Source organism: Gopherus flavomarginatus, chromosome 1 (genome assembly GCF_025201925.1).
Source record: "Gopherus flavomarginatus isolate rGopFla2 chromosome 1, rGopFla2.mat.asm, whole genome shotgun sequence".
In the NCBI taxonomy this organism is placed as follows: Eukaryota; Metazoa; Chordata; order Testudines; family Testudinidae; genus Gopherus; species Gopherus flavomarginatus.
The window spans coordinates 257,719,102-257,736,572 of record NC_066617.1 but is presented as its reverse complement, the minus strand read 5'-3'; the positions used below and the strand labels follow the sequence as shown (position 1 = coordinate 257,736,572).

Genomic DNA, 17,471 nt, shown 5'->3' with positions numbered 1-17,471 from the left:
ATGACTACGCTACAAACTTTGGTTGGTGCAAGTTACACCAACATAAAGCTGCTGCATTTAGTGTATCACTTGTGCGTGTGCATACTTGACTCCGTGTGTCAGCACTGAATGCACTCACCAGGAGTGCTTATGTCAATACACAGCATAGTGCACCATGGGTAGGTATCCCAGTATGCAACCACTCTCTAGCACACTGTATTTTGGGAAGTTTGGCAGCGCATGATGGGCAGAAATGAGTTGCACAGGGTGACTGGGAGCAAGGCGTCAACTTTCCAGTGTGCAACTGTTTCCATCCCATAATGTCATCCATATCTCATCATTTTTCCATCTTTTTTTAAAGATCCCACAAACCTTTGTGGCCTTTCTCCTTTCAGAGAATGGCAGACAGAAAACATGGAACCTGCACAGCTCTGCATTATTGTCATAAGCATTCCAAGGATAGGACACATGATCCTTCAGTATTTCTAGAGCCATAAGAGCAACAGAATCAGCAGGGAACATGACGATTTCTTGAAGGGTTGGTTGCTGTGGGACATAGTGAGAACCAATTCAAGGTTTTTGATGGCATTCCTAGAGCAGCTGCTGCTGGAACACTGCTCCTGGCCCAAGAAATAAGTACTGACTGGTAGGATCAAATTGTTATGCAGTCTTGGGATGATGAGCAGTGGCTATATAACTTTCGAATGCACAAAGCCACATTCCTAAATGCTGAGTTCACCCTAGCCCTTCTGCACTGGGATGCAGGATGAGAGCTGCACTGACAGCGGAGAAGCAAGTGGTGATTGCACTGTGGAAATTGCGATGCTGGATTGCTACCAGTCAGTAAGAAACCATTTTGGAGTTGAAAAAATGCACTGCCCAGGTGTTGTCATGTGAGTGTGCAGGACCATTAATCATTTCTTACTAAACAGGATTTGTGGCTCTCAGCAATGTGCAGGACATCATGGATGGATTTGCAGCAGTGGGGTTCCTAAACTGCAGTGGCTCAATAGATGGCGCGCACAACCTTATTTTGGTGCCATACCATCTTGCCACAGTGCAGATCAACAAAAAGGGCTACTTTTCTTTGGTTATGTAAGCATTGTTGCATCACTGGGGATGCTTCATGGACATAAATTTTGGCTGCTCAGGGAAGGTGCATGATGCTCACATCTTTAAGAACACAAGACTGTTCAGAAAGCTACAAGCAGGGACTTTCTTTCCCGACCAGCAGATTACCATTGGTAGTATTGAAATGTCAGTAGTGATCCTGGAGGGAACTAGTGAACCCCTTGCTCCCTTGGCTCATGAAGCCATACACTGGCCACCTCGACAGCATCAAGGAAAGATTCAACTACCAGCTCAGCAAGAGCAGAATAACAGTTGAATGTGCTTTTGGTAGATTGAAGGGACGCTGTTGTTGTTTACTCACAAGATTGGATCTCAGTGGAAAAAAAAACTTCCAATAGTTATAGCTGCCTGCTCTGCATAGTATCTGTGAAACAAAGGGGGAAAAGTTACCGCTGGGTTAGAGGATGGAGTTAGAGCTGCTATCTGCTGAGATTGAACAGCCAAACGCAAGGACTATTAGAAGAGCTCAGCACAGAGCCTTATAGCTCAGGGAGGCTTTTAAAGACCACTTTAACATTGAGCCACAGTAATACGTTGTGGTCTTCTGTGCTCTATGTGGCCTTGCTGTTTTGAGGCCTGTTAGGAATTGTGTGGTGCTTGCTGTATATCTATGAATATAACACTGTCAATGCACCTATTAATTTTGCAGTGCTTGCTGTACATTTATGATTGTTACACTGTTTATCATGAATCCTAATGGTTGCCACACTGTGTTGTAACAAGCCATTAGGTGCTTTCAGAATTGCTAAGCACTCTGCAGTATATGTTGTGAATTAATAAAGATAAATTATTTTCCAAATAATATACTTTTATTCAGTAAGAAAACCAGTGCAAAATAAAATTGGTGCAATTTAAAATCCAATACATTAAAAATGCAATAAATTAATGGAACAGAATTTAACAAGGGATTGCTTATGTCCACATACAGCAACCATGGCTTCACAGGTCAGTGTGTGTGAAGCTGTGGTTGTCCTGAATGTCCCCTTGGGATAGAGTGGTAGGAAGAGGGATGCATCCCTTGATACCATGTGGAATGTTGAGGCGGTGTGAAGGGTGGTGCTGTATAGGATTTCTCCATGGATTGTTAAGTGAGACAAGAGTCTGCAGCATCTGTGTTTGGTGCCAGAGAAATCCCATTATGTGATGGAGCAAGGTGAGATAGTTATAGAAAAGTAGTGGGAGATAGATATATTAGCCCCAGGTTAAACAAATCCCTTGTACCAGGATAAGTAAATGACAGCTGCTCCAGGTCAATTAAGACACCTGGGGCCAATTAATAGCTTTCCAGAAGGCAGGGGGGATGCTAGGTTGATTGGGACACCTGAAGCCAGTCAGGGGCTGGCTGAATCTAGTTAAAAGCCTCCCAGTTAGTCAGGTGGGCACGTATGTCAGGAGCTGTGAGAAGTTGCGCTGTTGGAGAGACTGAACTGTACACACCATATCAGGCACAAGGAGGGAGGCCCTGAGGTAAGGGTGGAGTGGAGCTTGAGGAAGTGGGGGGCTGCTGTGGGGAAGTAGGCCAGGGAATTGTACGTGTCCTGTTCCTAAAAGGTCAGCTACCATAGCTGATACTATTAGGGTCCCTGGGCTGGAGCCCGGAGTAGAGGGTGGGCCCGGGCTCCCCCCCCTTTGCCCCCTGATTAATCACTGAGACTGGGAGACAACAGAGACTGTACAAAGGAGGATAGTTTCTCCTCACCTGCCTTGCTGGCTTATGATGGAAATGGCTCAGTGGACTGTGACCCTTGTCTCTAGAGAGAGAAGGGTTAAGTGGAGGGTCACAGTGAGCCTCTGAGGCTAGTGAAATCCATCAGGAAACGCAGGACCCACAGAGATAAGGACAGAGCCTTGTCACACCTGGTACATCTCTTCTTTTCCTGCTGGTACTCCTAGGTCTTTCTCCTGCCCACTCTTTCCTTCTCCAGGCATCTGCAATATTTGCCTTCCAGGCCCTTTTGCTAATAGTCTAATAAAGCACTGGCTTGCAGTACCTCATTGAACATTGTATCCAGGGTCGTTGTCTTTCTCTTCCTTATCTAGCTCAGGTGTTCTGTGCGTGTGGAGGAGGAATTCCTCAAGACCACAGTGGCAGCAGCTGTAGATAAAACACAGAGATATAGTCATAACAGAAAGTGAAAGTTATGATTCAGAACTCCCTTCCCTTGCTCCCCTAAAATTTTAAACAAGACATGCTTATTGACACTTCTGCTTCGGAGTGCCTGTACATGGTGCCACTCTCAGCACCAGCCATGGTGCATATAGCCTGTCAGGAGTGAGGAAAATGAGGAGGGAATTGCTCTGTTGCATTCAACTGAATATAGGGCAGTGGTACTGAATACTGGTACCATTTTCCACATGCAGTGGGGATTTTAGCTGGTATCTTACTCTTGAAGGAAACAAAGGCACTGGGAGCACAGCTGCTGCTGGTGTCCCAAAGCTACCCAGGCGCATATGCTGCTAGCCTGCATATTGCAATGGTGCTATCGAAGCCATCACCGACTGGCATGGGAAAGTGTCCTGTTGTGGAGAAAGAAATAAGGCTGCCATCCTTAGAAACCTTCAGGAGAGGATTTGAAAGTACCTTCACGAAAGTTCCATTGAGATCTCTCAAGAGGATTCAAGGGATATTTCTGTGTATATAAACTGCTCTGCATGGCCCCCTGCCTAACTGTTCAGGAGAATGAAAAGCAGATAACTCTACCTCTCTTCGTTGTTATCACCTATCACCTCTTGCAAGAGTAAATTAATGAAAAGTCAATAGCTGTAACTTGTTAATTTCGGAGTGCCGTCAGTACGTCATTGCAATGGAAATACAATTACACATCTGATATTCCTGCTCCTGCATTGGACTCGCCAGTGCTCGACTGCTGGGACTGACTGGACTGCGTAGAGTCTCAAACAAGTCCTGGCTCGCAGCATAGATGGACCCCCCCCCCGGTTGCATGTCCCCAATTCCCCTCACTGTTCATGCCAGTGGCCTGTGGCTTGGCCTCCTCAGAAGTATCCACAGAGGCAGTGGGATCTCTACCAAATATGGCATGCAGCTTCTTGTAAAAGTAACAGGTCTGCGGCACAGCATTGGAGTGACTGCTGGCCCGCCTCGCTTTGTGATATGCCTGACTCAGATCCTTTTGCATTCACACACCACTGCTGCTGGTCCTTGTTGTACCACTTCTCCTGCATTCCCCATGCAATCTGCTCATAAATATCCATGTTTCTATGGCTGGTCTATATCTGTGCTTGCACAATCTCCTCTTCCCACAGGCCCAGAAGATCTGATCTCTCCTGTCTGCTCCACGCTGAAGTGCGTCTGGAGCATGAAGCCAGCATGGTTAGCTTGGCAATTGCACACAACAATGGGGAGCTGCTATATGTGCTTGCCAAGCTGGACAATCTGGAAAAGACATTACAAAAAGTTGCAGGGCTTTAAAGGGGAGGCGGGCCTTCTAGTCTCTGTGACCCCTGGGCAGTGTAGTTCACAATTATGACCAGAGTGGTCAGTATCTGGCACTGTGGGACAGGTGCTGGAAGACTGTTAGGGTCAACATAAATGGAGTATCTGCACTCTCGCTGCATCGATCTGAGTACGTGGCTCAGTGATGCTCGGGGAGATGGTGTTACTGTGTTGCTGTAACTGGGCACTTGCATCGGTGGGAGGCAAATTTGAGCATAGACACATGCACAACTGGGTCAACGCAAGATGGCTTATGTCAAATTAACTTTGTAGTGTAGACCGAGCCTAAGCATCTACACTGAAGTGCTACAGCTAAATGTAGGCATAGCCTAAAAGAGTATTCAAAGACATCAGTGGCAAATGACTGTTGGCGTTAGTTAAGTGCTTAATACCTATTGAAAGTAATTTGCAATTGGTGCTTTTGAATACCACCCTGTAAATCTTTGACCAAGTTATAATAGTTGGGAGAAAAATAGAATACATTCAGGATTATTTTTCCTTCCTTTCCATGTTTTCTAAGGGCTAGTCTGCACATGAAGTTTTCCTTTTAACTCCATGTGTGGGCCCTCTTATTCTGTGTATAAACATAGTGTCTTAACTCATTTTGAGCCCTATTTTAGGTGAGGCTTTAAGTGGATGAGATACAAATAATTGAAAACTGTTTATAGTGGAAACAGGTCTAGCTATGCTAATAGATGCTGCTATAATAATTTGAAACTCTGAGAGTGATGACTTCAAGTGAAATATTGTAACTTCTCTGAATGCTCTCTGCCCTGTATCATTTTTTGTAGATGTATCATTTTCATCATCTGCTGTACTCTTAGTATTGTTCTTTTGACATTGATGTTTAGGTCTCGTGGTTTGCGGTAGGATGTTATTATCTCATGGTCGGTCACAAAAATGAACATGCCAGAAGATATCTCAGGTAAAAGCTTAACTTCATATCCAATAATATTAGATTTATTATTGTGTTGCTTATGACTTGTTAGGTCAATATTATTCAGGATTTAATTTTCAAATAAAGAATAGTTAACTATAAAAGTATTACACAAGAGCTGTTCATTGCAAATAAATGTAATAACAGAAACCTAGGAATCCTGGCTGCTGTATGTCCCCTGTGTTTACCCTTTCTTTGATATGGCAATCAATCAAAAATGTTTTGTTACAAACTGGCCTCATATGGGGGATGTTGCAAGTGAATCCAGTCATTGGGTCCCATGTGCTTCTGACTGATTGTAATTCTAGTGACGCTCTGGAACTCTAGAGCATACTTTCAAGCTTAGACATCTTGTCTGATGAAAATAACAAAGGCCTGAGATGCATCTTCCCCATCTCCGATGTCACCTCTTCTGTGAGTCTGAAATTTGTCAGTGTTTCAGCCTCCTCTCTCCTTCATGTTTTTCTTGTGGTGATGGTTGGCTCCGTTCAGAGTCTCTGCTCTTAAATAGGGCCTCAGTCTCTGTGCCATGTACTGAAATTGAGAAGCTCCAGACACTCCAGTCATGCTTGCCCCCTTCTTGTGGGCTCTCGTGTATGGACACTATTGTTCCATGGCTAAGGGGCAGTAGTTGGCAGATGATCAACATTGATGACCCTAAATTGCAGTTTTGATGGCCTTTTGGTGACAGTCCTTCAAAGAAGTGTCAAACACTTTCTTTCCCATGCAGGGCAGCTGCCTGGAATGGAGAATAATAGGCTTGCCTTAGGCAAGCCCAGATTTTGGCAGTCACATAGGCAATATTTCCACCCACAGACTATGTCTACACTTACAACCTTGCAGAGGCACAACTGTACCAATACGGCTGTGTTATGCCAATGGGAGAGAGCTCGCCTGTCGACATAATGAAACCAGCTTAATGAGTGGTGGTTGCTATGTCGGCGGGAGAGGGTCTCCTGCCGACATAGTGCTGGTGCACGTAAGCGCTTATGCCAGCAAAATGTTTGTTACTCAGGAGAGGGTTTTTTCAAATCCCTGAGCAACAAAAGTTTTGCTAACATAAGTGCTAGTGTAGACATGGCCTAACTATGACATAGAAACGTCATAATTTGCCATTACCTTTCACTTTCACATATTTAACATTGTTTACACTTCATGAATAGAGATTTTCTAATGTAATGTAGTTTTTGTTTGCTTTTTGTTGGTGTCTTTAAGATTTATATGTAGATATAAAAAACATACCTCTTTTGCATGCATTCACACCGTTAAATTTAGTTCCTTGCAGTAAGAATTTAGTTCATCAGTTTACCTTTGGTGTTTCACTATGCACACTTACCAGCACTATCTAAATAATATAGTTTAGAAATTTGCTAAAATCAGTTTAGAAAATGAGAATAATACATTCTCTTAAAATGTCAAATAATGCGTGTCAAAAGGTAAGCTTTCACCAGTATGATAATCATTTAGAGACAAAGTTCTTTATTAAACACTCATTAGTTTACTACAAATTTATTAAATATATACATGATACACAGACTATTTATACTTCACCAGGCTTACTGCTTAAGTGTTCCAATAAGATGAATATAATGAATTTCAGATGTAGTTATAATGTGTTGGTCTGATTTTGTGTGTGTGTGTGTGTTTTAGCAAAGCCACTACACTTGAGAGAACCTATGGACCAGCTTGGATAGCATATGGACATTCATTTGCAGTTGAGAGTGAGCATGACCAGGCAATGGCTGCTTACTTCACAGCAGCACAGCTAATGAAAGGGTATGTCAAAAGTAAACTATGCCATTTTGTATATATTTTTTTCATTGATAAAAATACACTTAAGGCAATAACTCAAATGGAAATTTCGGTACCAGGCAAAGTAGTTGAAACTACAGTAAAGAACAGAATTATCAGACACTTAGATGAATATGATTTGTTGGGGAAGAGTTGACATGGTTTTTGTGAAGGGAAATCATGCCTCATCAATCTACTAGAATTCTTTGAAGGAGTCAACAAGCATATGGACACACGTGATCCAGTAGATACAGTGTACTTAGATTTTCAGAAAGCCTTTGACAAGGTCCCTCACCAAAGGCTCTTAAACAAAGTAAGCTGTCATAGGATAAGAGGGAAGGTCCTATCATGGATCGGTAACTGGTAAAAATATAAGAAACAAAGAGTGTGAATAAATGGTCAGCTTTCAGACTGGGGAGTGGTAAATAGTAATGTCCCGCAGGGGTCTGTACTGGGACCAGTACTGTTCAACATATTCATAAATGATCTGGAAAAAGGGGTAAACAGTGAGGTGACAAAATTTGAGGATGACACAAAACCACTCAAGATAGTTAAGTCCAAAGCAGACTGTGAAGAATTATAAAGGGATCTCACAAAACTGGGTGACTGGGCAACAAAATGGCAGATACAATTCAATGCTGATCAATGCAAAGTAATGCACATTGGAAAACATAATCCCAACTATAAATATAAAATGATGGGGTCTAAATTAGCTGTTATTGCTCAAGAAAGAGTTCTTGGAGTCGTTGTGGATAATTCTCTGAAAACATCCACTCAGTGTGCAGCGGCAGTGAAAACAGCTAACAGAATGTTGGGAATCATTAAGAAAGGGATAGATAATAAGACAGAAAATATAATATTGCCTCTCTCTAAATCCATGGTATGCCCACGTCCTTTGAATAATGTGTGCAGATGTGGTCACCCCATCTCAAAAAAGATATATTGGAATTGGAAAGGTTCAGAAAAGGGCAGCAAAAATTATTAGGGGTAAGGAACGGCTTCCATATGAGAAGAGTTTAAAAAGACTGGGACTTTTCAGTCTGGAAAAGAGACGGCTAAGGGGGGATATGGTAGAGGTCTATAAAATCATGACTGGTGTGGAGAAAGTAAATAAGGAAGTGTTTTATACTCCTCAAGAACTAGAGGTCACTAAATGAAATTAATAGGCGGCAGGTTTAAAATGAGTATTTTTTCACAATGCATAGTCAACCTGTGGAACTCCTTGCCATAGGATGTGGTGAAGGCCAAGACTATAACAGGGATCAAAAAAGAACTAGAGAAATTCATGGAGGATAGGGTCCATCAGTGTCTATTAGCCAGGATGTGGAGGGATGGTGTCCTTAGCCTCTGTTTGCCAGAAGCTGGGAATGGGCGACAAGGGATGGATCACATGATGAATACCTGTTCTGTTCATTCCCTCTGGGGCACCTGGCATTGGCCACTGGCATAAAAGACAGGATTCTGGGCTAGATGGACATTTGGTTTGACCCAATATGGCCTTTCTTAGGTTGAAAACAAGGGAGGAAAAAGATAGGTAGTGTTCCATTATCCTTCTGCTTGTTGAATTCATTATTTGTATTTGAGTATTGCTTACAGTTTAAAAGTTTAGAGAGTGTTACTACCTAGTGTGTCATTAAAGTCCAGTTATTTGTCTTTTCGGTTTATAGGTAAAGAAGCAGAACTAGATTAAACTCAGAATTAACTTGGGGATAGGAAAGGTCAATATACATTTCTAGGCTAAAATACTAGTAAACATTAGAATTAACTTCTTACTAAACATTTTCCCTTTAAGGTACTCTTCAGATTAGTACTTCATTTGGAATCTGTTTCATGTAGCATTACATAATACATATTCTTCCTTGACTTACTGCACATTTCGATCCCTTTTAGTGTCCATGTGCCTCAGCATGGGTGTTTGGAACATTTTCACTAGCAGCGTCCAGTAGCAGTGGTCCATGCGCCCTGTATGCCTCCCCGCTGCACCCTCACAGGGCATAAAGGGCACAGTGACCCCAACCGCCTTAGGCAGTGAGTTGTAACAACATAAGAGTCTCTTTGTAGTAATCTTGTTACTTAGCATTTAGTCTGATAGTTGGTAGTTAATTTGTTTATAGGTAGTAGGTTAGTGCACTTGTTACTGTTTAAATTAGCTTATGGGGGAAAAAGCAATTTATGGCAGAGCCCAAATCTCTGGGCTTCAAGACAGGCCCTTTTGTAGGGGGAATGTTCTTGTGACTGACACTAAGACAGGTGCCTTTTCTGTCTGGTTGAGGAACATATTGTTGCAGAGCGTATGATTTGCAAGTCCTTCAAGAAGCACAGACAAAAGGAGAAGCAGTTCAGCTTTTTCTTATGGAAAAGTCCATGTCTGACTCAGCATGAACTTGGTACAGAGGCTTCTGTTTTCACAGCTTATCTCGCCAGTGATCCTGTCACCAGAAATGTGACAGCTAATTCAGCAGCATTTAAAAAGATGAGATTCAGAAAGGTCAATCAGAGGAGGCAGGGACTCCCATTGTTAGAGGACTGAATGACTCTAAAGGCCTGGTCTACACCCAGGGCCGGCTCTAGGATTTTTGCCGCCCCAAGCAAAAAAATGTTGGCTGTCCCCCTTTTTTTCATGCCCCCCAGCCCGGCCCCAACTCCACTCCTTCCAAACCCCTTCCCCAAATACCCAGCCCCGCCTCCTCCCCCGGGCGTGCCACATTTCTCCCCCCCCCATTGTTTCCTGGGGGCCCCCTGCAACCTCCCGCCCTAGCTCACCTCTGCTTCGCCTGCTCCCCCAGGTGCACTGCCACTGTGCTTCTCCCCCCTCCCTCTCAGGCGAGAGAGGACAGAGAAGCGGAGCAGTTGCGCATTGAGGGGAGCAGGCGGAGTGGAGATGAGCTAGGGTGGTGGGGCGCAGGAAGTAACGGAGTAGAGGAACCGCTCCTCACTCCAGCTCACCTCCCCCGAGCGCCCCGCTGCTCAGCTTCTCCCTCCCTCCCTCCCAGTCTTGCCGCATGTGAAATAGCAGCAGCGAGTTCAGGGGAGCAGGCGGAGCGGAGGTGAGCTAGGGTGGGGGGGTGCAGGAAGTAACGGGGGGTAGAGGAACCACTCCCTGCTCCAGCTCACCTCCGCTCCACGATCGCTGCCTCGCCCAAGCGCACTGCTGCTCGGCTTCTCCCTCCCCACTTCTCGACTTCTCCTCCCTCCCAGACTTGCTACGTGAAACAGCTGTTTTGTGCGCAGCAAGCCTGGGAGGGATGGGGGAGAAGTAGAGCAGCGGCAGCGCGCTCAGGGGAGCAGGCGGAGGCGAGGTGGGGGCACTTTTTGCCCATTCCCCGGAGTCAGCACCTATGATGGCTGGCGCCAGAATGCTGCCCCTAGAAATGTGCCACCCCAAGCACTTGCTTGTTTTGCTGGTCCCTGGACCCGGCCCTGTCTACGCCTAAGTTGATCTAGCCACGGTTGCCTAGGGCTGTGAAAAATTTCATGCCCTGAACACTGTAGTTCTTCTTCGAGTGCTTGCTCATATTGATTCCAATTAGGTGTGCGCGCGCCGGGTGTATGCTCGTCGGAAGATTTTTACCCTAGCAACGCTCAGTGAGTCGGCTGGGCGCCCCCTGGAGTGGCGCCGTTATGGCGCTGGATATATACCCCTGCCGACCCAACGGCCCTTCAGTTCCTTCTTACCGCCCGTGACGGGCGTTGGAACTGTGGAGCGCGGCTTTGCTGATCTCAGCATCCCTAGCTACTCGTAGTTTTTTGCTGTTACTGTGTGTATAGTTCGAGTTCTTGTAGTTATAGTTAGTATTAGTTGTTGTCTTTATAGTTAGTGTATATAGTTTAAGGGGGGATCGGGGATTAGCCCCTTTTCCTCCACCCCGGTGCGGGCCCATGCCCAAGGCACTGAGGTTCAAACCGTGTTTGGCATGCCAAAAGCCGATGCCAATAGGGGATCCCCACGACTCCTGCCTCAAGTACCTAGGGGAATTCCACCTTACCGATAAGTGCCGCATCTGCAAGTCGTTTAAACCAAGGATGAAGAAGGAGCAGGACTTTCGATTGAAACAGCTCCTCATGGAGTTGGCACTTAGTCCTGCAGCGTCGGCACCGAGCGCCCAACAGACTGCTTTGGTAAGGAGCGCTCCTTCGGCCCCGGACCGCTCCGGTACCAAGAAGGAGTCCTGGCCCCGACCCTTACCGGGACCGACATCTGCTCGGCACCGTTCCCTGTCCCCGAGACCCAGGAAGCAACATAGTGCTTCAACTTCTGCTCCACGGAAGGAGCACTCTTCTAAGACGGTTCGTCTGGCACCGTCATCTGCCCCGGCACCGTCGACTGTGGCACCGCAGATTGCGCCTCTGCCAAGCACGGCACCGTCGATTCCGGTCCCACAAGGGCCATCGAGTCCGGTGCCTGACAGCTCCCCGGCTCATGCTGTGGTTGAGCTTGCCCTCCCTTCTATGCCGGAGACCTTCTCCATGGCAAGAGAGCTCATCTCTATGACAGAGTCAACACGGCCTCAACCCCCAGCACTGCCGGTGCAGGTCATACAATCCATCGGCAAGCCGACCATGGTAAGGCCTCCTTCTGTTGGTCCACCAGAGAAACATCGTTCAGGATCCCGGTCTCGCAGACGCTGTTGATCGCGCTGTTCCCACTTCTGGCACTGCTCGCAGTCCCGGCACCTCTCTCCATCGCGGTACCGGTCGCACTTGTGGCACTATTCGACATTTCTTTCAGTGGACAGATACTCCTGGTACCGATCCGGCTCACGGCACCGATCTCGGCACCGTGTATCCCGCAGTCGCTCCAGACAAAGGGACTCGAGATCTCAGTCGACCTCCCGGCACCGATACGGTAGAAGGTCCCGATCTTGCTTGCGGTGCCGTTATAGCTCTCGGTATCGCTCCCCAGCAACGCCCCGGGCCTGAGTGTCGAGAACAATGGCGCCCTCCCAGGGCCTATCGGCACCGCCATGGCCTTCCAGACACACATCGGTGTCATCGCAGGCTGGTAGCGCATCCTATCATCAGGAGTGTGACTCTGACGTCCCCAACCATATATTCCCAGAGAGACAGAGCCACGAGCAAGGGCCTCATCACTGGTCCTTCTGGACACCATGGGCATGCCACCAGAGCCAAGGTGCACCATCAGTGGCTCAACGGTCGGCCCTGTCAGAATACCGGGTACCAGAGGCAACATTAAGCCGCTGCCCCCCTACAGGCACGGATGAGGCTCCAATTCCATCTGCAGTCGCCGAGGTTCCACTGGATGCAGATGATGCCCCTCAAGTACAGGAGCCACCACAGGACCCTTTGGTCCCGGGCCTCTCCTCCTCCTCCTCGCCTGATGAAGTGGTGGCAGGGACATCCTCCTCAGGCCCTCCACCAATTGACCTCAGGGCCCATCAGGACCTTTTGAGGTGAGTGGCTCAGAATATGAACTTGCAGGTGGAGGAGGTCCCTGAAATAGAGGACCCCGTCGTGGACATCCTATTGGCTGATGCACCTACTAGAGTCGCTCTTCCGTTCATCTGCACCATACAGGCTAATGCGGACACCATTTGGCAACCCCCAGCTTCAATTCCACCTACAGCAAAGGGAGTAGAGAGAAAATATATGGTCCCCTCAAAGGGGTATGAATATCTCTAAACTCACCCACCTCCTTGCTCTCTAGTTGTCCAATCGGTGAACAAACGGGAGCGTCATGGCCAACAAGCCTCGGCTCCTAAGTCAAAGGAGGCTAGGCGCATGGACCTCTTAGGCTGCAAAATATACTTGGCCGGGGGCCTCCAATGTAGGGTGGCGAACCAACAAGCCTTCCTAAGTAGGTATAACTTTAACACTTGGGTGTCCTTGGGGAAGTGTACGGAGCTTTGTCCCCAGGAGTCCTGTCAAGAATTCACAGCCCTACTTGAGGAGGGTAAAAAGGTAGCGAGAACCTCCCTCCAGGCCTCTCTGGATGCAGCGGACTCTGAAGCCAGAACTCTGGAATCAGGAGTGACGATGAGGCGTATCTCCTGGCTCCAGGTATCAGGCCTTCCCCCGAATTGCAACAAACTATTCAGGATTTACCCTTCGAAGGCCAGGGCCTTTTCTCAGACAAGACCGACCCCAGGTTGCAAAGTTTGAAGGACAATCGCGTTATAATGTGCTCGCTGGGTATGCACATGCCAGTGACTCAACGCAGGACCTTCCGGCCCCAGCTACACCGTCCTTATGCCCCGCCTAGGCCGCGTCAGGACGTTACCAGAAGGTGTGGCAGGGGAAATCGTTGGAGACAGTCTGGCCCTCAAGGAGCTCAAAATCAGGTGCCCCCTGAACCACCAGCGAGGCCCAAGCAGAACTTTTGATGGGACGCCTGAGGACGGCCCACCAGTTACCCTACCGGACCCTACCGGATCCTTACCCTCCCTTTTTCAACCGCCTCTTCCAATTCCTCCCTGCCTGGTCCCAGCTAACTTTAGATCGTTGGGTCCTGCGCACGGTGGAAGGGGGATACCACCTCCAGTTTGCTTCAGCCCTGCCTTCCCATCCTCCCTGCCCGTCCCCCTTCAGGGACCCCTTTCACGAGCAATTCCTCTTACAAGAGGTCCAGTCACTCCTAACCATGGGAGCCATAGAGGAGGTGCCAAAGGACATGATAAGCAAGGGGTTTTATTCCCGCTACTTCTTAATCCCCAAGGCAAAGGGAGGTCTACGCCCAATCCTAGACCTGCAAGAACTCAACAAATTCCTGATAAAGCTGAAGTTTCGCATGGTATCCCTGGGGACCATTATCCCGTCCCTGGATCCAGGAGACTGGTATGCCGCCCTCGATATGAAGGACGTGTATTTCCACATCGCAATTTATCCACCACACAGATGGTACCTCCGTTTTGTGGTCAACCACCAACACTTTCAGTTCACTGTACTTCCGTTAGGCCTTTCTACACCTCCACGTGTCTTCACAAAATGCATGGCTGTAGTCGCCGCCTCCCTCCGGCGTTGTCGAGTACACGTCTACCTGTATCTCGACGATTGGCTCATTCGAGGGACTTCCCAGTGGCAAGTATCACAGCACCTGCACATCGTCAGAAACCTCTTTTTGAGCCTAGGCCTCATGATCAACACAGAAAAGTCTACTCTCACACCCACGCAGAGAATAGACTTCACTGGAGCGGTTCTGGACTCCAATCTGGCCAGAACCTGCCTCCCGCAGTCGTGTTTTCAGGCAATGGCTTCAATAATCCAAAGTCTTCAAACCTTCCCGACAACGTCAGTGCGCACCTGCCTCAGCCTTAGTAGGTCACCTGGCCTCCTGCACCTTCGTGACCAAGCACGCCAGGCTACTCCTCCATCCCTTCCAAGCCTGGCTTGCTTCAATATACCAACCACGCAGAGGCAGCCTGGACTCGGTGCTCACTATCCCCAGGAAGGTTCTGGGCTCCCTAACCTGGTGGCTAGACCCCACTCTAGTCTGTGCAGGGATGCCATTCCACCCACCACAACCCTCGATGGCCCTAACCACGGACGCGTCATCTCTGGATTGGGGTGCCCACCTCGGGAGCCTTCGCACTCAAGGCCTCTGGTCGCCCCAAGAACTGGCCTTACACATCAATATGCAGGAGCTGAGAGCAGTCCGTCTAGCATGCCAAGTGTTTCAAGACCATCTCCAAGGCCGTTGTGTACCAGTGTTCATGGACAACACAACGGCCATGTTTTACATAAACAAGCAGGGTGGAGCACGCTCCTCCCTCCTTTGTCAAGAAGCCGTCCACCTTTGGAACTTTTGCATAGCCCACTCAATCGAATTGGTAGTGTCTTTTCTCCCAGGAGTCCAGAATACTCTGACGGATCACCTCAGCAAATCCTTCCTGTCTCACGAGTGGTCGATTTGCCTGGACGTCATCCATTCTGTTTTCCAGAAGTGGGGCTTTCCCCCATAGACCTCTTTGCCTCCCGCGAGAACAGGAAATGCAGGTGTTCTGCTCCTTCCAGGGACGCTCCCCGGGCTCCCTCTCAGAAGCATTTCTGATCCCATGGAACAGGCACCTACTTTATGCCTTCCCACCATTTCCACTCGTCCACAGAGTCCTACTCAAGCTCCGCAGGGACAGCGCCCACCTGATCCTGATTGCTCCAGAGTGGCTGAGGCAGCACTGGTACGCCATGTTGTTTGATCTCTCAGTGGCAGACCCAATTCCCCTGCCACTCTGGCCGGACCTCATAACACAGGACTTCAGCAGGCTTCACCATCTGGATCTGCACTCCCTTCATCTCACAGCATGGTTGCTGCGTGGTTGAGCCAGTCTGAATTGCGTTGCTCTGCCTCGGTTCAGCAGGTGCTCCTGGGCAGTAGGAAGCCTTCCACTAGGATGACATATCTCGCCAAGTGGAAGCGTTTCTCCTGTTGGTGCGCTCAGCGTAACTTAGTCCCCAGACAGGTGTCCGTTCCCACTGTCCTGGACTATCTTTGGTCCGTAAAAGAGCAGGGCCTAGCGGTCTCTTCCGTAAAGGTGCATCTGGCAGCCATTTCTGCCTTCCATCCGGGGGAAGATGACCAATCAATCTTCTCTCACCCTATAGTTTCAAGATTCTTCAAAAGATTGGAACGTTTGTATCCTCAAGTTAGATGCCCAACCCCTGCCTGGGATCTAAACCTGGTGCTAGCCAAGCTTATGGGTGCTCCTTTTGAACCACTGGCTACCTGCTCGCTGCTGTACCTTTCCTGGAAGACAGCCTTCCTCGTTGCTATTACTTCGGCAAGACGAGTATGTGAGCTTCGGGACCCCTGTACACAGTATACCATAAGGACAAGGTACAGCTGTGACCTCACCCCTCTTTCCTCCCTAAGGTGGTGTCTGCCTTTCATGTCAACCAAGACATCTTCCTCCCAGTCTTCTTCCCGAAGCCGCACCCATTGCGTCGGGAACAACAGCTACACGCCCTGGACGTCCGCAGTGCTCTTGCCTTGTATATTGAGAGAACCAAACCCTTCTGAAGGTCACCTCAGCTCTTTATAGCTGTCGCAGACTGGATGAAAGGCCTACCGGTCTCTTCCCAACGGATTTCATCTCGGGTAACATCCTGCATCCATACATGCAATGAATTGGCTCATGTTCCGGCTAGCCACCTTCACTGCCCATTCTGCTCGGGCGCAAGCTTTATCTGCTGCCTTTCTGGCCCATGTCCCCATCCAGGAAATATGTCGGGCAGCTACCTGGTCATCAAGTCACACCTTTGCTGCACATTTCGCATTGGTTCAACAGCCCAGAGATGAGGCAGCATTTGGCTCAGCAGTTTTGCATTCTGCAACATCTCACTCCGACCCCACCGCCTAGGTAAGGCTTGGGAATCACCTAACTGGAATCGATATGAGCAAGCACTCGAAGAAAAGTCGGTTACTCACCTTTGTAACTGTTGTTCTTTGAGACGTGTTGCTCATATCCATTCCAAACCTGCCCTCCTTCCCCTCTGTCGGAGTAGCCGGCAAGAAGGAACTGAAGGGCCGTTGGGTTGGCAGGGGTATATATCCAGCGCCATAATGGCGCCACTCCAGGGGGCGCCCAGCTGACCCACCAAGTGTTACTAGGGTAAAAATCTTCTGACAAGCGTGCATGCGGCGCGCACACACCTAATTGGAATGGATACGAGCAACATATCTCGAAGAACAACAGTTACTAAAGTGAGTAACCATCTTTTATGTCGTCCTAACCCCGGCATAGACACTGGAAGTTGATGGAAGGATTCCTCAGTCTACCTAACTACAGCCTCTTGGGCTACGTCTACACTACAGGATAAATTCGAATTAGCTTAAACCAATTTTATAAAACAGATATTATAAAGTCGATAGTGTGCGTCCACACTAGGCACATTAATTCGGTGGTATGCGTCCAGGGTCCGAGGCTAGCGTTGATTTCTGGAGCGGTGCACTGTGGGTAGCTACTGTAAAATAATGAGGCCAATAACGTCGATTTGCGTCCACACTAACCCTAATCCGATATAGTAATATCGATTTTAGCATTACTCCTCTCGTTTTGTAGGAGTACAGAAATCGATTTAAAGAGCCCTTTAAATCGATATAAAGAGCAGTGTAGTGTGGACGGGTGCAGCGTTAAATCGATTTAACGCTGTTAAAATCGGTTTAACAGCGTAGTGTAGACCAGGCCTTGGAGAGTGGGATTACCTACATTGATGGAAAGCATTTTC

General features: G+C 48.0%; 1 protein-coding gene across 2 annotated transcripts in view; it reads left to right on the top strand.

Moving 5' to 3' along the window:
• The window catches only part of CDC16 (cell division cycle 16), an 86,701-nt gene that overhangs the window by 28,287 nt on the left and 40,943 nt on the right, over positions 1 to 17,471 (top strand). For both annotated transcript variants that reach the window (XM_050922016.1, XM_050922027.1), the window contains 2 exons: positions 5,416 to 5,489; positions 7,152 to 7,277. In XM_050922016.1, the coding sequence (XP_050777973.1) occupies positions 5,416 to 5,489; positions 7,152 to 7,277 (200 nt within the window). The remainder of the gene's footprint in view (positions 1 to 5,415; positions 5,490 to 7,151; positions 7,278 to 17,471) is intronic.